General features: G+C 46.9%; 1 protein-coding gene across 1 annotated transcript in view; it reads left to right on the top strand.

The window, feature by feature from the left end:
- usp34 (ubiquitin specific peptidase 34) overlaps positions 1-20,566 on the top strand; it is a 62,335-nt gene that overhangs the window by 19,274 nt on the left and 22,495 nt on the right. The window contains exons 13-38 of the mRNA XM_031561890.2: positions 1,498-1,628; positions 2,116-3,200; positions 3,608-3,822; positions 5,047-5,162; positions 5,610-5,737; positions 7,742-7,831; positions 8,455-8,550; positions 8,764-8,846; positions 9,280-9,434; positions 9,773-9,886; positions 10,108-10,207; positions 10,511-10,670; positions 10,968-11,094; positions 11,563-11,710; positions 11,824-11,924; positions 12,364-12,573; positions 14,423-14,548; positions 14,834-14,956; positions 15,193-15,276; positions 15,388-15,474; positions 15,950-16,150; positions 17,863-17,945; positions 18,203-18,243; positions 18,564-18,688; positions 19,313-19,465; positions 20,497-20,566. The exon at positions 20,497-20,566 is cut by the window's right edge and continues 35 nt beyond it. Coding sequence (XP_031417750.1) covers positions 1,498-1,628; positions 2,116-3,200; positions 3,608-3,822; positions 5,047-5,162; positions 5,610-5,737; positions 7,742-7,831; positions 8,455-8,550; positions 8,764-8,846; positions 9,280-9,434; positions 9,773-9,886; positions 10,108-10,207; positions 10,511-10,670; positions 10,968-11,094; positions 11,563-11,710; positions 11,824-11,924; positions 12,364-12,573; positions 14,423-14,548; positions 14,834-14,956; positions 15,193-15,276; positions 15,388-15,474; positions 15,950-16,150; positions 17,863-17,945; positions 18,203-18,243; positions 18,564-18,688; positions 19,313-19,465; positions 20,497-20,566 — 4,152 coding nt within the window. The remainder of the gene's footprint in view (positions 1-1,497; positions 1,629-2,115; positions 3,201-3,607; positions 3,823-5,046; positions 5,163-5,609; positions 5,738-7,741; positions 7,832-8,454; positions 8,551-8,763; positions 8,847-9,279; positions 9,435-9,772; positions 9,887-10,107; positions 10,208-10,510; positions 10,671-10,967; positions 11,095-11,562; positions 11,711-11,823; positions 11,925-12,363; positions 12,574-14,422; positions 14,549-14,833; positions 14,957-15,192; positions 15,277-15,387; positions 15,475-15,949; positions 16,151-17,862; positions 17,946-18,202; positions 18,244-18,563; positions 18,689-19,312; positions 19,466-20,496) is intronic.

The raw sequence follows: 20,566 nt of genomic DNA, 5'->3' as shown, positions 1-20,566 counted from the left end.
TAATTTTATTTTGTACCGCCCTGTTTGGCAATGTTGGTTTTCAATAAAATAAAACATTTGCATAAAGCAAGCCAATCCACTTTTCCATGTTGATAAGGGCATTAAAATAAAAATAAAATGATGGAATAAATAAATAAACGAAGGGACATTTAGAATAGATAAAAAATTGCGATTAATCGCGATTCATTTTGAGTTAACTATGACATAAATGCGATTAATCGCGATTAAATATTTTAATCGTTTGACAGCACTAATCATTAATAATGTAGTCTTGCCATGTTGCTCTGTGAGTCACAGTTTTCACTGTGAAGTTTACAAACCTGAAAATGTGATAACCTAAGTTTGTTATTTGTGTCCGTGTAAATGTTTTGAATGTTGTTGTTTTTTTTATCGGTTGCCCCGGATCTCCAGACATCTAACACAGATCAGTGTGTGTATACAGACGTGGACAAAATTGTTGGTACTCTTCCGTTAAAGGAAGAAAAAGCCACAATGGTCACTGAAATAACTTGAAACTGACAAAAGTAATAATAAATACAAATTTACTGAAAATGAACTAATGAAAATCAGACATTGCTATTGAATTGTGGTTCAACGGAATAATAATAATAATAAAAAATTGTAACTAGCCTGGACAAAAATGATGGTACCCCTAGAAAAGATTAAAAATAATTTGACCATAGGGACATGTTAAACTAAGGTGTGTCCTCTAATTAGCATTACAGGTGTCTTCAAACTTGTAATAAGTCAGTCTGCCTATTTAAAGGGTGAAAAGTAGTCACTGTGGTGTTTGGTATCATGGTGTGTACCACACTGAACATGGACCACAGAAAGCTAAGGACTGAGTTGTCTCAGGAGATTAGAAAGAAAATTATAGACAAGCATGTTAAAGGTAAAGGCTATAAGACCATCTCCAAGCAGCTTGATATTCCTGTGACTACAGTTGCACATATTATTTAGAAGTTTAAGGTCCAGGGGACTGTAGCCAACCTCCCTGGACGTGGCCGCAAGAGGAAAATTGATGACAAATTGAAAAGACGGATAATACGAATGGTAACCAAAGAGCCCAGAACAACTTCCAACGAGATTAGAGGTGAACTCCAAGGTCAAGGTACATCAGTGTCAGATCGCACCATCCGTCGCTGTTTGAGCCAAAGTCGACCGAGGAGGACACCACTGTTGAAAGCAAATCATATAAAAGCGAGACTGGAATTTGCCAAAATGCATATTGACAAGCCACAGGGCTTCTGGGAGAATGCCCTTTGGACAGATGAGACAAAACTGGAGCTTGTCAGTTTCAAGTTATTTCAGTGACCATTGTGGGTTTTTCTTTCTTTAACGGAAGGGTACCAACAATTTTGTCCACGTCTGTATATATACTAAACTAAATATATATAAACTCTGTGGTGTGGTCTTTCAAGGGGAAAGTGTTGCTTGCATGAGTCTAGTTCAATCTGCTGTAGAGCTTGTGGTGATGAGGTGACCTTTATTTCCCAGGATCCCCGGCAGCCAGCCCTGAGAGCAGCGACAACAGCGACACACACCACAGCGGCGGCAGCGACCTGGAGATGGACGAACAGATCATGACCGGCAGCAAGAGGGGCCAGCAGAGACTGTCTGACACGGAGGTAAAACACGAACACACACACACACACACACACACACACACACACACACACACACACACACACACACACACACACACACACCAGACAAGGTCACCACAGAAGTAGAGACTTTGAGCAGTCAGAGACATTTGAACATGGTTAGTCCTAGACGTTAACTTGCCCTTCCCTCTCTTCTCCTCTTCAGTCTCTTCATTCTTGTTTGGTTTTCTTTTGCTCTTCTATTCCTTCTTTCCTGCCTTCCTTCCTTCTTTTTTCGCTCAAGTCTTCCTGGATTTTTGGATGCAATCGCTGTCCCCACACATACCATCTCTCCTTGCACAGAGCCACATATCAGTTTGAACACCATTGATCTATGAGATGTTTTCAATTAACCTTTTTCTCTCTCCCCCTCGCTTTCTTATTCTCTTTCTCTCTCCTTCCCTCTCGCTCTCTCTCTCCCTCCCTCTCGCTCTCTCTCTTCCTCCCTCTTTGTCTTCCTCTCTCCCAGGAGTCTCTGCAGGGCAGCTCCGATGAGACGGCCAACAGCGGCGAGGAGGGCAGCAGTGGCCCCGACAGCAGCAGCGGGCGCTCCGAGGCCTCCAGCAACGAGGAGGCGGGCTCCAGCCGCGCCAGCCAATCAGCAGGCAGCCCGGGCTCAGAGATGCACTCGGATGACATGGCCGACAGTGAGGCGCTCAAAGAAGAAGAGGAGGAGGAGGAAGAGGAAGATGACGATGATGACGAAGACGACGATGAAGATGATGAAGAGGACGATGAGGAAGAGCAGCAGCAGCAGCAGCAGCAGCAGCAGCAGCAGCAGCAGCAGACGAGGCCCAGCGGTATGGCCGTGTCGGCAGTATCGTCGGTGGTCGCTGGGACGACTGAGGGAGGGGCGCAGAAGGAGCCGCGAGAGGCCCCAGCAACGGCGGCAGCCGCATTGTCGTCTTCATCTGAGCTGAGGAAGAGAAAGGCGGGCGAGCCGCTGGGCGAGATCCAGCCCCCGCCTGAGCGCCCTGGCATGGGCGTGGGCATGGGCGTGACATCCAACAACAACAACAACAGCAGTGGTGGCCTGGCGTCCATCTCCATGCCCTCCACCTCCTCTGCTGTTCTCCCCGGCCCCGCCCCGGCCAAAACCAAACCCCTCCCCTTCACCTCTGACCCCCCCTCCGTCTCCGTCATGGCTGCTGCCATCGCGTCCACTTCCTCCTCCTCCGTGGCCTCGTCCTCCATGAGGATGCTGGACCCCTGCACCTCCTCCTCGTCCTCCTCGTGCCTGGACCCGGCGGCTGACCGAGGCGAGCAGCAGCATCCACAGCAGCTGCTCCAACAACAACAACAACAACAACAACAACAACCACAGCAGCCCCAGCCCCAGCCTCAGTCCTCCCAGCAGCAGCAGGGGCCTCTAGGGCCAGAGATGGGGCCCCTGCACGGCCCCCCGGGCCCCCAGGAGGGATCCTGCCTGCCCCACCCCAGAGCGGGGGACTTCCTGGGGGAGGCGATGGGGAACGAGCTGTTCAACTGCAGGCGCTTCATTAACGCTCAACACCACCACCACCATCACCACCACCACCACCACCATCATGAGGGGTAAGGCTGCAGCTCCTGATCTTTGGAGCTTTTTATATCTTGATAAGAGGTGGACATCACTAGACCGACCAAACCGCACTAGACCGTGCTACGCTAGACGAACCCCACTAGAGGCGACCCACACTAGAGAGACCGACCCACACTAGAGGCCGACCCACACTAGAGAGGCCGACCCACACTAGAGAGGCCGACCCACACTAGAGAGGCCGACCCACACTAGAGAGGCCGACCCACACTAGAGAGGCCGACCCACACTAGAGGCCGACCCACACTAGAGGCCGACCCACACTAGAGGCCGACCCACACTAGAGAGACCGACCCACACTAGGCAACGTAGCCATTAGCCGCCCGTCTAACAACACGGCTCTTAATAGGCCCAGTTTAACCTCTGACCCCTCTCTGTGCAGTCATGTGATGGAGGACATGCTGAGCGCGGACGACGTGAGCTGCAGCAGCTCGCAGGTGAGCGCCAAGTCGGAGAAGAACATGGCGGACTTTGACGGCGAGGAGTCGGGCTGCGAGGAGGAGCTGGTTCAGATCAACTCGCACGCTGAGCTCAGCTCACACCTGCAGCAGCACCTGCCCAACCTGGCCTCCATCTACCATGAGCACCTGGTGCAAGGTACACACATTTACATTTTACATTTAGTCATTTAGCAGACGTTTTTATCCAAAGCGACGTACAAAGGAGAAACCAATCAAGCTACTAGTAATAGAGACCTAGTGTAACAATAAATACTACTTTACGTAAGGAATAAAAAGTGCAGGAATGTTACTACTGTAAGTTCGATGACATTAGAGGAAAGATAAGGAGAGGTAGAGGAAGGAAGAGGAAGGGAGCTAATTATTTCCTATTTATTTTCAATCTATTTCTGTTCGCTAAGGAAAAGATAAGTGTGTGACCTTCCCTCCCAATTGTACACTTGGTTGTGCCCACGGTTAGCGTTTTCTCAAACTATGTGCCGGGACGCGACAAGGAAACTGCCTGTCAGCAGAGCCTTTCCACCGCTGAGGTCAAACTCTGCTCAGTGCTTCTGTCACTCTCCGGATAATTTGTGGCACAATTGAATGGATTCATGAAACCGCTGACAGGCAGAACAAGAAAACCCAAAAAACAGAAGTTTAGCGATCGAGAAATATACTTGCTAATGAGGTGTCCTCAAACTCGGAGCCACCACAGAAGTAGTAGAGCCGAGCGCTCATGCGAAAGAGAAACAGAGACCACTCCAGCTGCGGAGAACGCTTGTTAGTAGGCGAAGCGAAGCTGTTTAATAATTAGAACGAAGTTGGTTTCATTCAACTTGTCTATCCAAAGAAAGAAACAAAAACAAATAAACTGCTGTTAAAGAGACACGCCATTTTAAAGGGTCAAATCTGTTGGCAAGGGATATAGTTGTGCAGAATGTTTACTACGCAAAGGCTGGAGTTGTTTTCTGACATTCAATCACTCCGTTATTTATATATGAATTTAATTTCATCATCATAGAATTCATATGTCCGTACCATGGTCTATACAATGTCTATACCATGGTTACATGTTTTTCAGTTCCAAACAGAGACACTTAATTATAAAGGGTCCAATCTGTTCGCAAGGGATCGAGTAGTGCAGAGTGTAGAGTTTTCGGAATACAATCATTGCACGGGTGGAGTTAAAACACAGCAAAGCATGCCCAAAAATAAATCTTAAAAAAAAAACCCGGCAAAGCTTTTACTTCAGAATCTGTAATTTTCCACTCCAGGCAGACTGCAGTGCCGAGCAGTCTGACTCTGATTTTAGTCTGGCGCTTGAGAGAAAGCGTTGAGGATGTGTGCCGCTCTAACGCCTCCGGCGTGGTTTGTCCCTCAGGCCCATCTGTGCACAAGCACCAGTACTCCAGCCACGCCGTCACCGACATCAACCTGGACAACGTGTGCAAGAAGGGCAACACTCTGCTGTGGGACCTGGTGCAGGACGAAGATGCGGTAAATACATACACAGAGACAGAGACACACAATTAAATCAGACACACAGAACACACACAGTTAAATCAAAAACACAGAAGACACACACACAATTAAATCAAAAACACAGGCACACCATTAAATCAAAAACACAGAACACGCACACATCAAATGAAATCAAAAACACAGAACACAGAGGTGTCCACACACAATATAGGACAATTATCTTCTAGTGTGTCACACCAGGAGTGTGAGTGTGCATTTGTTTGCTGTTTGCACACACACAAACACACTCGGATAGTGTGAAGGCTTGACTGCACAATATCACCCTCAAGGCAAGATGAAAAACTTTCTCTCTCTAGCCCTCATTTTGCAGAGAAAAACAGGTTTTGAAAAGAAAAAAATAACAGAGAACCAGACACAGCCAACCCTCTGACGTAGTGTTCCGTTGTTTCCATGGCAACCCAGATCCACCTATCGGAGGGCCTGATCGGCGAGGCAGAGAAGCTGCTGTGCTCGCTGGTGTGCTGGTTCACCGACCGACAGATCCGCATGCGCTTCATCGAGGGCTGCCTGGAGAACCTCGCCAACCACCGGTGAGTCAATGGGACACGCATGGCACAGCCATCCCATAATGCCACGCCCCGGCTACGTGTTTTAACAATTCTCAAATTGGGCTTGTCGTGTGAGTGAGAGAATTTCAATGTCTGCTGGAGAGTTTGCATCACATTTGCATTAATTTAGTTACCAGACAGCATCACCTGAAGCTATTTGCAATAGAGCAATGGTTCATACTTTAGCAGTGCATCAGCTCCCAAAGGCTTTCAGTCTATAACCCTTGTTGCAGCTGGCCAATGCAAGCACAATTTAAAGCTACCTGTAAGAAAATAAACAGCCTTCTCACTATATTCATAACATTTCCGAAACATTTTGTTCAACCATAAGGCCATTGTCGAGGCAGTGAACAGTCATGAGCTGCCCTTTGAATCTCAAGTAATCGAAACGATTCTTTTCATAACAAAACAAAGACCATCTATTCATTTTACCAGAAAGCCACAAAACTCAGGGTGAGTCATAGACGTTTCGCCATCCCATAATATGCACCGGGCCATCACGCCATCTCTGGATCACTCTCAGATCTCCCTCTTATTATTCCCACGCACTTGAGTAGGAGCCAGGTGGTATGAGTCATCTCACATCTCCCCTAGCAACAACATTTCCATCCCATAATATCGGCATTTTCTTTCTGTCGAGAGTTTAGCTGGAATTACATCCTCCAAGGTGTCAGGACAGACATGAATGCACAGGAATCTTCAGTCAAGGCCGACTGTGTTGTACTGTGCTGCTATCAACACCCATCCCTCTCCAAAATATACACACACGCACGCACGCACGCACGCACGCACGCACGCACGCACGCACGCCTCCGGTCTGTTTACTATGAACACCCAGACATAAGCACATAAGACTCACCACTGGAAAACACCCATTATGCATCCCATAATATCTTCACCCCTATCTTGCCACTGAACGTGCCCGACTTTAATTGTCCTGGTGGTTTTAACAATGACCTTCATACCCATTAATGCATCGGCCATAATTCTTATATATTTCACGCGCGCACGCGCACGCACACGCACACGCACACGCACACGCACACACACGCGCAAGGGCAAGGGCAAGGGCAAGGGCAAGGGCAAGGGCAAGGGCAAGGGCAAGGGCAAGGGCAGGGCAGGGCAAGGGCAAGGGTAAGGGTCTTTATTAGGCCTACATCTTGCCACTGAAAGTTCCCGACTTTAATGGTCCTGGAGGTTTTAACAATGACCTTCATACCCACTAATGCATCCCATAATATCTTCACCCCTATCTTGCCACTGAAAGTTCCCGACTTGAATATTCTTGCCCGTTTTATCATGGCCTTCATACTTGCCCTCCTTTAATCTGTTACACATAAAAGGTTCCTGTGCTTTTACATGTCGATCGGCAATGAGTCAGACGCTCTGGTTCCACGCGGTTCCACCCTTTTGGTGTAGACTTTAATCTTACGTAGTGTCAGTGGTTATTATGGGATTTTATAAAGGGGAGAGTTCTAGGTCTTTCTGAGTCTATTATGATGAGTCAGCGTTTATTGTTGGCTCTTTATAAAGGGCAGGGTTTAGGTCTTTCCAGTTCTGTATTGCTGAGTCATTATTTAGCATGTGCTGCACAAAGTGGAGGGTTCAGTGTGTGTCTGTCTGTGCTGATGCAGAAATGATTACTATTTGACACCAAAGTTCACAATCCACCAGCCACCATCATTTATCACTGTTATTACTCCTGTTTTTTTTTTTTTTTTTTTTTTGTATTAAGTCACCTTTTCGACAAAAGCTTAAAAAACTTGGCCCGTAGCACACAGTGGGAAAAGCTAAGCCATGATTCAGGTGGGCCGGTAGGGAACTTCAGCTATGAATGGAAACTTGCACACAAGTGAAGATGTTGCCGTGTTGCACAAAGTCCATTGACTGGTTCCGTATTTTAGTGTAAAATGTGATTTCTCGGGAGGAAAAAAACTCTTGAGTTGACTGTTGTTTGTGTTTTGTCTCTCTTCTCTGCTCTCTCAGGTCTGTTGTGGTGTCCTTGCGTCTGCTGCCCAAACTGTTTGGGACTTTCCAGCAGTTTGGCTCCAGCTATGACACCCACTGGATCACCATGTGAGTTCCGACAACCACTAAAGTATCTGTATGAGTCCTCAAGTGTCCACATTCTTGCATGTTTTTAATTTAAAAACATTTTTTTAATTAAAGCTGTCAGGACTCTGTACTGCTGTAGGATACTTTTTAGGATACTTTGTGATTTAACAAACAGCACTTCAGTCCTTGTACTAAGTTAACCCACTGCACACACCTGCCGGACTACTACACAGCTAACTGCCTCACAGACACACGTGCAGATCATCATGCTATTAAAGATGTTTTAGGTTCAGGGAATTGGACTTGGTGTGTTTCATAATTACAATGTTATAACAGTAGTAATAACAATAGTAGTAACAGTAGTAATAACAGGGTAATGCTGGAAATGGCATATTTGGTCCAATGACCTTCAAGGTAGTGACTAATGAGGAAGTAAAAGACCTTCCTAGCTGTGTTCGGTGTGCCTATTGAATGAGTCATTATTATCAAAATGAATTAGCTGAATAATATGGACATTATTTTCCTGCCTGTTGCTGTACTGTAGTAATAGCAGTGGTAATAATCCTGTAATAACCTTTTACACTTAAGATCAGTGTGGGTTAGCGGTGGTGAACACATGAATGAAGTGTGTGTGTGTGTGACAGGTGGGCAGAGAAGGAGCTGCACATGATGAAGCTGTTCTTTGAGAACCTGCTGCACTACATCCAGGAAGTGAGGGAAAAGCGCCACAAGTTTGCTCTGTGAGTACCGCTCTCCTCCTCTCTCCTCTGCTCTGCTCTACTCTGCTCTAATACTTCTAAAACCACTCTAATAACTGGTTTGGGTGTTTTTAGGGTTGAATATTTACGCTATGTAGTGTATCCTGTTGTGGTTTGGGCTACTTCCTGTTTGACATTTCTTTTTTTTATTTCTTTTTTCTCCGCCTCTCTTCCTGTTCCTGTGCGCGGCTGCAGGTACAGTCACAGTTCCGAGGTGCAGGTCCGTCTGCAGTTCCTCACCTGTGTCTTCTCCACGCTGGGCTCCCCGGACCACTTCAGTAAGTTACTGACCGAAGCGCACAGACAGCCACACTGATCAGTGTCCTCGCTCACGACTGCATGCTAGTGAACCTCACTCTCCTCATGAAGGATGTAAGGGTGAAAGTGGCCATCATTTATTCATTCAGGATGCTGCGTGACTTTTTTTTTTTTGTCTGTTTGTTTGTTTTGTTTGTGCTATGCATCTATCGGTGAATTGCAGATTAATTAATTGAATTAATGAATGAATTAATTAATGATTTATTTAAAATGAATCAATTGCAATCAGTTTGATACACTTGATTAGTCTTGTGTAACCCCATATGTTAACATGGAGCGAGAGAGCTAGCTAGCAAACAAACAAACAGACAAACAAGGCCATTGCATGTCACAACTGAATATCTCCTCTGGCGTAAGGCTATGTGTGTCCCTTCTCTCCCCCCGTCCCTGCAGGGCTGAGTCTGGAGCAGGTGGACATCCTGTGGCACTGTCTCGTGGAGGACTCGGAGTGCTACGACGACGCCCTTCACTGGTTTCTCAACCAGGTGCGCAGCAAAGACCAGCACGCCATGGGCATGGAGACCTACAAGCACCTCTTCCTGGAGAAGGTAACTGCACCAGCAGCTGAAGGCTTAAGATTATGGGCATATATATATATATATATTAATTATAAGCTTATATGGTTTTCTTAAAATGTTTATGTTTATTTATAGTTTTAGTGTAATATGTCATAGTGTGTGCGATGACTGAATTTTCCTCTCCTCTTTGCAGCTGTTACTCATTCAGTCGATGTAATTGCATTTCCATTTTCTTCTCTCTCTCTCTCTCTCCCTTCTCTCTCTCTCTCTCTCTCTCTCTCTCTCTCTCTCTCTCTCTCTCTCTCTCTCTCTCCCTTCTCTCTCTCTCTCTCTCTCTCTCTCTCTCTCTCTCTCTCTCTGATGTGTAGATGCCCAAGCTGAAGCCTGAAACCATCAGTATGACTGGACTGAACCTGTTCCAGCACCTGTGTAATCTGGCCCGCCTGGCCACCAGCGCCTACGACAGCGGTCCCAACTGTGAGGTGAGGGAGCGCAGCGCACACACACACACACACACACACACACACACACACACCTGCTGTTAGGACAGATGATGCCCTGTGTGGTGGTTTCTGTGGCTGGCTTTTTTTCTCTTTTTTTTTTGTCTTTCATTTTTTTTTCTCTCTCTCTCTCTCTCTCTCTCTCTCTCTCTCTCCCTCCCCCTCTTTTGAACCTGTGCTGTGTGGTTCTCCGTGTGTTCCAGTTGTGTGGTATGGACCAGCTGTGGGGCATCGCTCTCAGAGCCCAGTCTGCAGACATCAGCCGGGCCGCCATCCAGTACATCAACTCCTACTACATCAACGGTCTGTACGCCTCACCTGCCACTCCCTCCACACAAACTGCCACTCCCTCCACACAAACCTCAGTGCTGTACTCCTCAACTGTCAAGTATAAAAGTGGTGTGCTGGTGCTAGGCTCATACAGTGATTTTTTTTTTTTTTTTTTTTATTCTGTACGTGTGTTGTTTATGTTTGTTCATAGAAATGTTTTGACATATGTTTAATTTTAGGTGGCAAAGTGTTTAAATATGTGTCCTTAAGGCGGCAGTGTTTTAATCTGTGTGTGTGTGTGTGTGTGTGTGTGTGTGTGTGTGTCACCCACTGCAGGTAAGGCAGGGCTGGAGAAGGAGCAGGAGTTCATCAGTAAGTGTATGGAGTCTCTCCTCATGGCCTCGGCCAACCTGGAGAAGGACGCCCTGTCCAGCCTCACCGTCATCGAGAGGGGTCTGCTCATGCTCAAGACTCACCTGGAGGCCTTCAGACGCAGGTATGACACGCGCAAACGTACGCACACGCTAAGGTGTAAACACACACACGTACACAGATGCGCGCGCACACACACACACACACACACTCTCAGTTGTATTGGCATGCACACAGACAGGTGCACCTGCATACAGACTTGGACAATAGAAAGAACAAAATAAACATTCAATGGAGGCCGTTCAGATCCAGGTACACTCATATGGACTTAATTTGCAATGTTTCAAGGTGTAATGTTTTCTCTTTCGTTCGTTCTCTCTCTCCCCCTTCTCTCTTGCCCCTCTCCTCTCCTCTCCTGCAGGTTTGCGTACCATCTGAGACAGTGGCAGATCGAGGGCACGGGCATCAGCAGCCACCTGAAGGCCCTGAGTGAGAAGCAGTGCCTGCCACTCCGCATCGTGTGCCAGCCCGCCGGACTACCCGACAAGGTATGCCAACGGCCTCACCTTCACCTCCTTGCTCCTTGCTTGTTATTTGATCTTTACCAACCCCTTGGTCCTGCTGACGCATCTGGTTTGATGGGTTGGGTTTGTCCCAGAGCACAGGCAATGGTACTTTGCTGACCTACTTGGCTTTTGGGGAAGTTAATGCAGTGAAGGACAAAATCTGTGCATTAGCTTAATGGAGCTTTAGCGTGGCACTGCTCAGTGTATAGAATATGTTATATTTATTTAAGTAATTAAGTATAGTGTATAAATAATAGTTTAGTGTAGTGTATAAATAATAATTTAGTACAGTGTATAAATAGCGTATCAATAATAATGTTGTATAGTGTATACATAATCATTTTGTAAAGTGTGTAAATAGTGTGCGTGTCCGTGTCCATGTCCAGATGACCATTGAGATGTACCTGTGTGTGTGTGTGTGTGTGTGTGTGTGTGTGTGTGTGTCCCCAGATGACCATTGAGATGTACCCGAGTGACCAGGTGGCAGACCTGAGGGCGGAGGTGACCCACTGGTACGAGAACCTGCAGAAGGAGCAGCTCAACCAGCAGGCCCAGCTGCAGGAGTTCGGCCAGACCAGCCGCCAGGCAGACTTCCCAGGTAGTGCGCACATTCACACTCTCATGCATGTACACACACACACACACACACACACACACACACGTGTGTCTATGGTTGGTTTTTTGTAATGTATGTAATTCTGTTGTCAGTAGGGGGTCTAATGGGTCCAGTGAGGATGATTTCATCTGGGCATGAACTGACCACCGACTACGATGAGAAGACACTGCACGAGCTTGGCTTCAAGGACATGCAGGTAAAGCGCACACACACACACACACACACACACACACACACACACACACACACACACACACACACACACACACACACACACACACACACACACACACACCTCCTCCACGCATGCGCTCGCGCACACATACATACAACAAACGAAAATGCAGGCACTGCATTCATTGAAAACTATACCTCGCATTAGTCCCACCCATCCTTGTCTACATCTTATTATCCTCCTCCTCCCGTGGTTGTGTTTAGTCACAGGTGTTTACTAAAGTCTCTGTTTGAAGTACTATATGTGTATGTATGTGTGTGTGTGTGTGTGTGTGTGTGTGTGTGTTATATATATATATAAAAGTACCTCCTAAAGTTGAAAAGGGGCATCAAGCTCTCTGTACCTGAAGTATGCTTCATGAATAAGAGCCCCTTCCCCTCCCACCAACTCTCTCCCACAGATGGTGTTTGTGTCTCTGGGCGCGCCGCGGCGGGAGCGTAAGGGGGAGGGCGTGCAGCTGCCGGCCTCCTGCCTGCCCCCCCCTCAGAAGGAGCACATCCCCATGCTGCTGCTGCTCCAGGAGCCCCACCTCACCACGCTCTTCGACCTGCTGGAGATGCTCGCCTGCTTCAAGCCGCCCAGCCCCGACCGCGCCCTGGAGAGCGCTGAGGTAGGAGGGGAAGGGAAGGGTTGGGGGCACGGATGGAGGGGATGGAGGGGGGTGAGGGGGGGTGCCCATGTGTGTGGGGAAAAGACTAGCACGGGAAAGGAGGACATGCAAAAACGAGTGATGATTGTAATGAGAAGAAGGGACAGAATGAAAAGGAGAGATAATGTTAGTGATTAATAAATCACTTAATGGTCAATAGAACTATCAACAGAGAAGGAGAAGAATAATAATAATAATAATAATAATAATAATAATAATAATAATAATAAAATGAAGATATAATGAGGATGATGATAAATGTAAAACCTCTGTCATCAACACAGAGGGCCACATGGATCTACACATGGTACACACTAAGATTATGCTGAGCATTTTTCTGCACATGAAATGGTGTATATGAGAAGATGCCGGCAAACTTCCAGGGGAAAACATGTGTCTCGAGTTGGCGTGTGCTGCATAATATCAAATGATTTGAGACTCCACCATCACACTTAAAAACGTGGTAAAACAGTGTACAGCTCAAAATGGAGGCGTGCGTGATCTTAGTAAGAGTGAATGTATTCATTTATCCTCTTCTCTATTTGGCGTATTAGTCTAACTTTTAACGCAGGCGTGACCCACATGGCAGCTGATTATCCTGATAAACCTGCAGGTTGCACAGCAAGAGATTCAAGCTCATCCTTAGGCACGCCTAACGTGGGGTAGTTTACCTGGAAAATGTACACGCTTAATCAACCTATATAATATAATATAATATATAGCCCATTCATGTGCACAAGATTTTACACGGTCAGATTTCGAAAGAGATAGTATAATAGAGGGCGTATGTTGTACGTACGTGATGTTCAATAACTGACCTACATACACAAACCGCAGGATTTTGTGTACATGTGGACCTACAGCACGCTCTACACAAAGATTGTCACATTTGGCACCAAGTGTTATAGAAGGAGAATAAAACACAATCAATTGGGCAAAAGTGGGCACAAAAACAAAAGAATAAATAGAACTGTATAAAATTATTCAGTGGATTCTAAAAAAATAATAAAACCTGTTAGTCCACAGCCTAAGGCATCTGAGTTTGCCGTTACACTTGTTGAGCTGTTGCAGTCAGGACCTCGTCGTTATTATGTGTGAAATGTCTCTGTGAGCCCCCTGGCTGTGAAGCTAATTTTAATGGACCGGTGCGACCCAGACGCTTCACTCCCCATTAACCTAAGACCTCCCGCAGCGCACACATGTTCGGAGCGCTCTGCCGGCGTGACCTCGTCGAGGTCGGGGTTGCTTCCGCTCACGGCGGGGGCGGTTTCCGGGGCAGGAAGTAGTTTGTGGTGCCGCACTCGAGACTAAAACTAAAACTATGCCGGGGTCAACGCGAGGACACGCACGTAATAACCCTGTGTGTGTGTGTGTGTGTGTGTGTGTGTGTGTGTGTGTGTGTGTGTGTGTGTGTGTGTGTGTGTGTGTGTGTGTGTGAGTGTGCCCCCACACAGGGTTGTGTGTGTGTGGTTGGGAGGATGAGTTTGGCTGACTGCTCTCTCAGCTTGTGGTTTCTCATCTTCCATCTCTCGCTCTCACTCTCACTCTCACTCTGTTTCCTTATTTAACCTCTTCAAGGTTTTCTAGAAGAAAGAACAATCGTTCATTTGTTGATACGGACATAAGCAGCCTCACCCAAAAAATAATAATAATAATGATGATGACGATAATAGAAAATGTGTTTTTATGTGGGTTTTGGGTCAGATAATTGATCATGAGTGTCCAAAAATTCAACGTGTGTGTGTGTGTGTGTGTGTGTGTGTGTGTGTGTGTGTGTGTGTGTGTGTGTGTGTGTGTGTGTGTACTACAGAGTGTGCGTTGTGAGGAGCTGCACCTGCACGCTGAGAACCTGTCCCGTCGCGTGTGGGAGCTCCTCATGCTTCTGCCCACCTGCCCCAACATGCTGCAGGCCTTCCAGAACATCTCAGACGACACGGTCCGTCACCTAGCAACCGCCTCCACCTTCTCATTCTCGCCATTTGTGTGTACCTTTTTGTTGTGTGGTCCTTGCAACCAACCAAAACACATCATACATCACTACATGTGCCTGTTTTGACTGACATGTGATGTCTGTCCTTTTTTTTTTTGGATAGTGTTTATGTCAATGTGTGTATGTCTGTTATGAAATTGGGTGTTTGTATATAAATGTCTGTGTGTTTGTATGTAAATGTGTGCTTGTCTGTAATAAGAAAATCATGTATTGGTGTTGATGTCTGCTCAGGGCTCTGATGGTCTGTGCTGGAAGGATCTGCTGAGGATCAAGAGTCCCCATAAGCTGCTTTACGCCCTGGAGATCATCGAGGCCCTGGGGAAGCCCAACCGCCGCATCCACAGAGAGTCCACGGTATGCACACACACACACACACACACACACACACACACACACACACACACACACACACACACACAGCTTATTTCTGCCTCATATCTCATCATATACATGTACTAACACACTCAATCCTAATACATAGATATATGCCACTCTGTATACATGCACATGTTTGAGATCAGATGTCCTTCATGCTCAGTTAAGTCCACTAATATAAACCAACTCCTCCCCTCCTGCCTGCCTGTCCACAGGGGAGCTACAGTGACCTGTACCCAGACTCCGACGACTCCAGCGAGGACCAGATTGAAAACAGCAAGAATACTTGGAGCTGCAAGGTATGCGCACACACACGCGCACACGCGCACACACACACACTCACACACTCACACACGTCTTGAAGTCGTCATGTCCAAACTCCCACCATTGGTCACTCTGTTTCTCCACAGTTTGTTGCGTCTGGCGGACTGCAGCTGCTGTTGGAGATTTTCAACTCGGCCATCTTGGAGCCCAAAGAACAGGAGTCCTGGACTGTGGTAGGTCTCCCTCTGCTGCTGCTCCCCCCCCCCCCCCCCCCCCCCCCACACACACACAGGAAGCCCCACGGGTAAAGCAGACCCATCTGCAGCTGGCATGGCCTCCCATGGGCACGGGGGTCATGTTATGTTATGCCCCAGTGGTGCTCACTGTCAGAGGGAGGACAGGATGTTGAGGGAGGGATCTGATTGGTCAGTGGTGCTGTCTGTCAGAGGGATGAGCCTGCTGGACAGATGTGTTTGCCCCACTGTTTCATAAAGGAATAATTAATGATTGATCTGGTCTAGACTGATCTCTGGACTTTCTCTCTCTCTATATATATATAACTATCTATCTCTCTTCTCTTTCTCCCTATATATCTATCCTCTCTCTCTCTCTGTCTCTCTCTGTCAATATCTATCTTGTTCTTTTTAATGTTTCTATTTCATTCTTCCTTTCTCCATTCATTTCTGTCCCCCTCTCTCTCTCTCCCAGTGGCTGCTGGACTGTCTGGCCTGCCTGCTGAAGCTCATCTGCCAGTTTGCGGTGGACCCCGCGGACCTGGACCTGGCCTACCACGACGTGTTCGCCTGGGCGGGCCTGAGCGACACGCAGCGCAAGCGCGCCTGGCCCAGCAAATCCCGCAAGGCTGCCGGAGACCACGTCAAGGGCCTGCACATCCCACGCCTCACAGAGGTGCGGACACGAGAGAGATGGAGAGAGAGAGAGAGTGGGAGAATGGGAGAGGGAGAGAGAGAATGGGAGAGAGAGCGAGAGAATGGGAGAGAGAGAGGGAATGGGAGAGCGAGAGAGAGAGAGAGAGAGAGAGAATGAGAGAGAGAGAGAATGTGAGAGAGAGGGAATGGGAGAGGGAGGGAATGGGGGAGGGAGAGAGAGTGAGATATTTATCGAGAAGGCTTGTGTGTGGGGTGTACAAGGTAACATTATTATTTTGTTGTGGAAAGATAATGTGGATCGGGTCTTGAAAATTGTCAGATAGATCCCACCCCAAAAAAATTACTTTTGATGAATTGAGGCAAAAGTGTTTTCAAGTCTCTAATTGTCTGTAGAAGCACCTCTGGGTAGAGTACTCAGTTAACATATGGCCATGCAGTGCTTGTCTGTCTGTCTTGTTCTCGTTCGCTCATTCTTTTTTTCTTTCTTGCTTTCTTTCTTTCCTTCTCGCTTTCTATCGTCCTAGCTGTCTTTCTGTTTGTCTGTGTGCTTGTCTCTGTCTCTGTCTGTCTGTCTGTCTGGCTGTCTTTCTCTCTCTGTCTGTCTGTCTGTCTGTCTGTTTGTCTGTGTGCTTGTCTCTGTCTGTCTGTCTGTCTGTCTGTCTGTGTCCCTGTCTCAGTCGTTCTGTGATTGCTCTGTAAGTCAGGTCCTATTGTTGAGGCTCCTGTGCTGACGGTTGTTGGTCTTAACGAGGCAGACTGAGTAAGAGGGCTTCACACATTCAGCTCACGCCATCACTGATCTGCAGCTGTTACACCTGCCCCTGTCAAAGAGGAGTGTGTGTGGTTACAGAATACACCACTCTGTGTGTGTGTGTGTGTGTGTGTGTGTGTGTGTGTGTGTGTGTGTGTGTGTGTGTGTGTGTGCGTGTCTCTGCCTCTCCTCAGCTCATATGGTCATTCCGCTATTCCAGTCATGTTTAGAGTGTCTGGCTGCAAGTCTCTCTTTCTCCCTCTCTATCCCCCTCTCTGCCAAATGCAGCTTGTTCTCTTGTTCTCTGTTTCTTTCTGTGCCAAATTCATCTCATCTCATCTCTCTCTCTCTCTCTCTCTCTCTCTCTCTCTCTCTCTCTCTCTCTCTCATATAATTTTCCAGTGGTTGTTCTGGTTTTCAGTAGTGATCTCTAGTGGTCTCATCTTTCTGTCCCCTAGGCTGTATCCTGACCTCTGATTGAACTCGGGGCACCCTGCTCTCCCTCCACTCACTCTCTCTCTCTCTCTCTCTCTCTCTCTCCACTCACACTCTCTCTCTCTCTCTCTCTCTCTTTCTCTCTCTCGCTTGTTTTCTTTTTTATATATTTAAATAAATGATCTTCTTTTCCACTGCTCATGTTTCAAACCACACACACACACACACACACACACACACACGTCCCTGTGTTAGCGTCTCCCCTTGTTGGTCTGGTATCTCTCCCCTCTCTCGGTGAAGTCTTCTCACTTTAACAACGATTAAGGGAAGGCAAGGCAAATTGAAGTTTAATTAAGTTTATTTTTTATAGCACAACTTTCATACGCTTTGGTAAATCAAAGTGCTTTGCAAATGAGAAGATAAAAGAACTTACAAAAATAGCTGGAGCTGGATTGTATGAACATTCCCTTTAGGATCCTTACACATTAGCGCAGTATTAATGTGTGTGTGTGTGTGTGTGTCTCTGTGTGTGCGTGCTCTTCCAGGTCTTTCTCGGACTTGTCCAGGGTACCAACCTCATCCAGCGCCTCATCAATGTGACGTATACCTATGACAACTTGGCTCACAGGTGAGGTCATGGTTGCCCACATACTTTCACATACCCACAGCGACTGTTATTGAAGCGGTCCGGCATACCCACACTCATCTGCGCACACACTCATCTACACACACACTTATCTGCGCACACACTCATCTGCGCACACACACACACACACACACACACATAAAGACAAGCCATCATGTGCACCCAGGCATCCCATGAGGCTATTTGACAGGCTAAAGTTGAGAGTTCAATGCTGATGTCATTTCCTGTTGGTGTTTTAGGGTTCTGAAGGCTCAGTCAGATCACCGGTCCCGCCATGAAGGTGAGAACCTGCACTCCTCTACTCTAATGTAACACTCGTGGGCTTTGGGCTTTAGTGTCACAGTTGCCCTGTCAGTGTTAATCTTTACTGCTTTTGTGTGTTTAAAAGGTGTGTCAGTCTGTGCCTGTGTGTCTGTCTGTCTGTCTGTCTAACTCTTCGTACTCCTTGCTCATGTTTATCTGTTAAAACGTCTGTATGTGTGTATGCATTTCACTGTGTGTGTGTCAAGGGGTCATGGGTGTTGTGTTTCTTTCAAATCTGTATTTATTTATATCTATCTATGTATTATCTATAACTCTGTGTGTGTGTGTGTGTTGCAGTGACCCACTACTCCATGTGGTTGCTGGTGAGCTGGGCCCACTGCTGCTCCACGGTCAAGTCCAGTCTGGCTGACAGCGACCACCTGCAGGACTGGCTGAAGAAGCTCACACTACTCATACCCGAGGTACGGCACGCAGTGAGGGACAATGTTAGGCAGAGACAAACCGATGTAGATTCACAGGGGGAATAAACAGACTTGTTGTCTTGTTTGGTTGTTTGTTTTCCATTTATTGAGATTCATTGAGCTTTGGTGCTATAGCCATGCTTATGAAGCTGAATTAAATGCAGTGAAATTGAATCCATCAGAAGCGTGTTGAGTGAAGCTGGATTGGAAGACTAATGGTGGACAGTGAGATCAGAGGCAGAGAGATATTAGGTTTTATTCCTTAGTCTTAATCTGTATATCTACCTCTTCTCACTGTTGTTCTCCTCTCTCTTCTTCTTGTTCCCTTGCTCTTTCATTCTTGAATACTTTTTTCTTCCATGTTTTTTTCTTTGTACTCTTGTCTTTTTTATCCCTTCCACTTTCTCCTCACGCTTTCACTTTCTCTTTATTCCAATTTATATCTTCCACCTTTTTTCCTTTCACTTTCTCATTTACCCCTTTGTCACTCTTTGTGATTTCTTTTGTCTCTTCTCTTTCTTTTTTTTTACTCCTTCTCTCTCTCTCTCTCTCTCTCTCTCTCTCTCTCTCTCTCTCTCTCTCTCTCTCTCTCTCTCTCTCTCTCTCTCTCTCTCTCTCCCCCAGGCTGCAGTGAGGCATGAGGCGTGTAATGGTCTATATAAGCTCTCTCTCTGTGGGCTGGAGGGGGGCGAAAGCATCAACAGGTCCTTCCTGCTGCTGGCCGCCTCCACACTGCTCAAGTTCCTGCCCGATGCTCAGGCCCTCAAGCCACTCAAGGTACACACACAGACTCACACACACACACACACACACACACACACACACACAAACGCACCTCTGCTCAAGTTCCTGCCCGACGCTCAGGCCCTCAAGCCACTCAAGGTACACACACGCACTCACACGCTCAAACACTCAAACTGAGGATCGTCCACACACACATAAATACATAACTCTGCTGAAGTTCATTTTCGACACACAAGGTCCTTAAGCCACTCAATGTGTACACACACACACACACACACACAACTCCGCTGAAGCTCATGTTCGACACACAGGTCCTTAAGCCAATCAAGGTATAGAGAGAGATGCTCGCGCACACATGCCCACTGAGTATGATACACACACCACACACGTACACACATGCCACGTGTATATTCTTAGACTAGCACACTCATTCCCAACACTAGCATTGTACATTCATACACTCACCAGACAATCTCCCAGGGCATGCAGACATCTTCTTCTTTTTACACACACACACACACACACACACACACACACACACACACACACTCCTTTCTTCTCTCTGCCAGAGCTCTTGAATTATTCACACGTGTCCAATTGAGAGACTTCATCCTAAAATCAATAGCAGCTACACAAAGATTAAATCTTGGTTGGCAGTGTTTTTACGAAGAGCTCTCCGATGGAAGAGTCGAGTGCCATCCAAACAGAGAACGGTTGAGGAAAAAGTTGTAGAGCACGCTCAAAATAGATGATGCTCTCAAATTGAAAATACCCAAATCAAATTTCACGTTTGAAAATGTAAATATGATATTTTCTACCGGCACACTAATGCACCGTAGAAAAGATACAAAGTAACTGCGTTAAGACAAATGCACAGTCCTGTTTTGTCATATTTGTTTATTATTGTTATAGTTCATTTTCTCTTTCTGTGGTCTAGACATTTCGGCACTGCACCTGAACAAACTCACTCGCACCTTATCGCGTTTATCTCTATGCTCCCATTGACTTTGTCGAGTGGTGTGTGTATAAATGAGGGGGCTGATGGGATAGGTCTTTGTGTGCAGGTGGAGGACTATGAGGAGGAGCCCTTGCTGAGGATGGGCTGTAAGGAGTACTTCTGGCTGCTGTGCAAAC

Source organism: Clupea harengus, chromosome 24 (genome assembly GCF_900700415.2).
Source record: "Clupea harengus chromosome 24, Ch_v2.0.2, whole genome shotgun sequence".
Classification (NCBI taxonomy): Eukaryota; Metazoa; Chordata; class Actinopteri; order Clupeiformes; family Clupeidae; genus Clupea; species Clupea harengus.
Note: the sequence above shows the minus strand (reverse complement) of the source record. Positions and strands in the feature narration are given on the sequence as shown.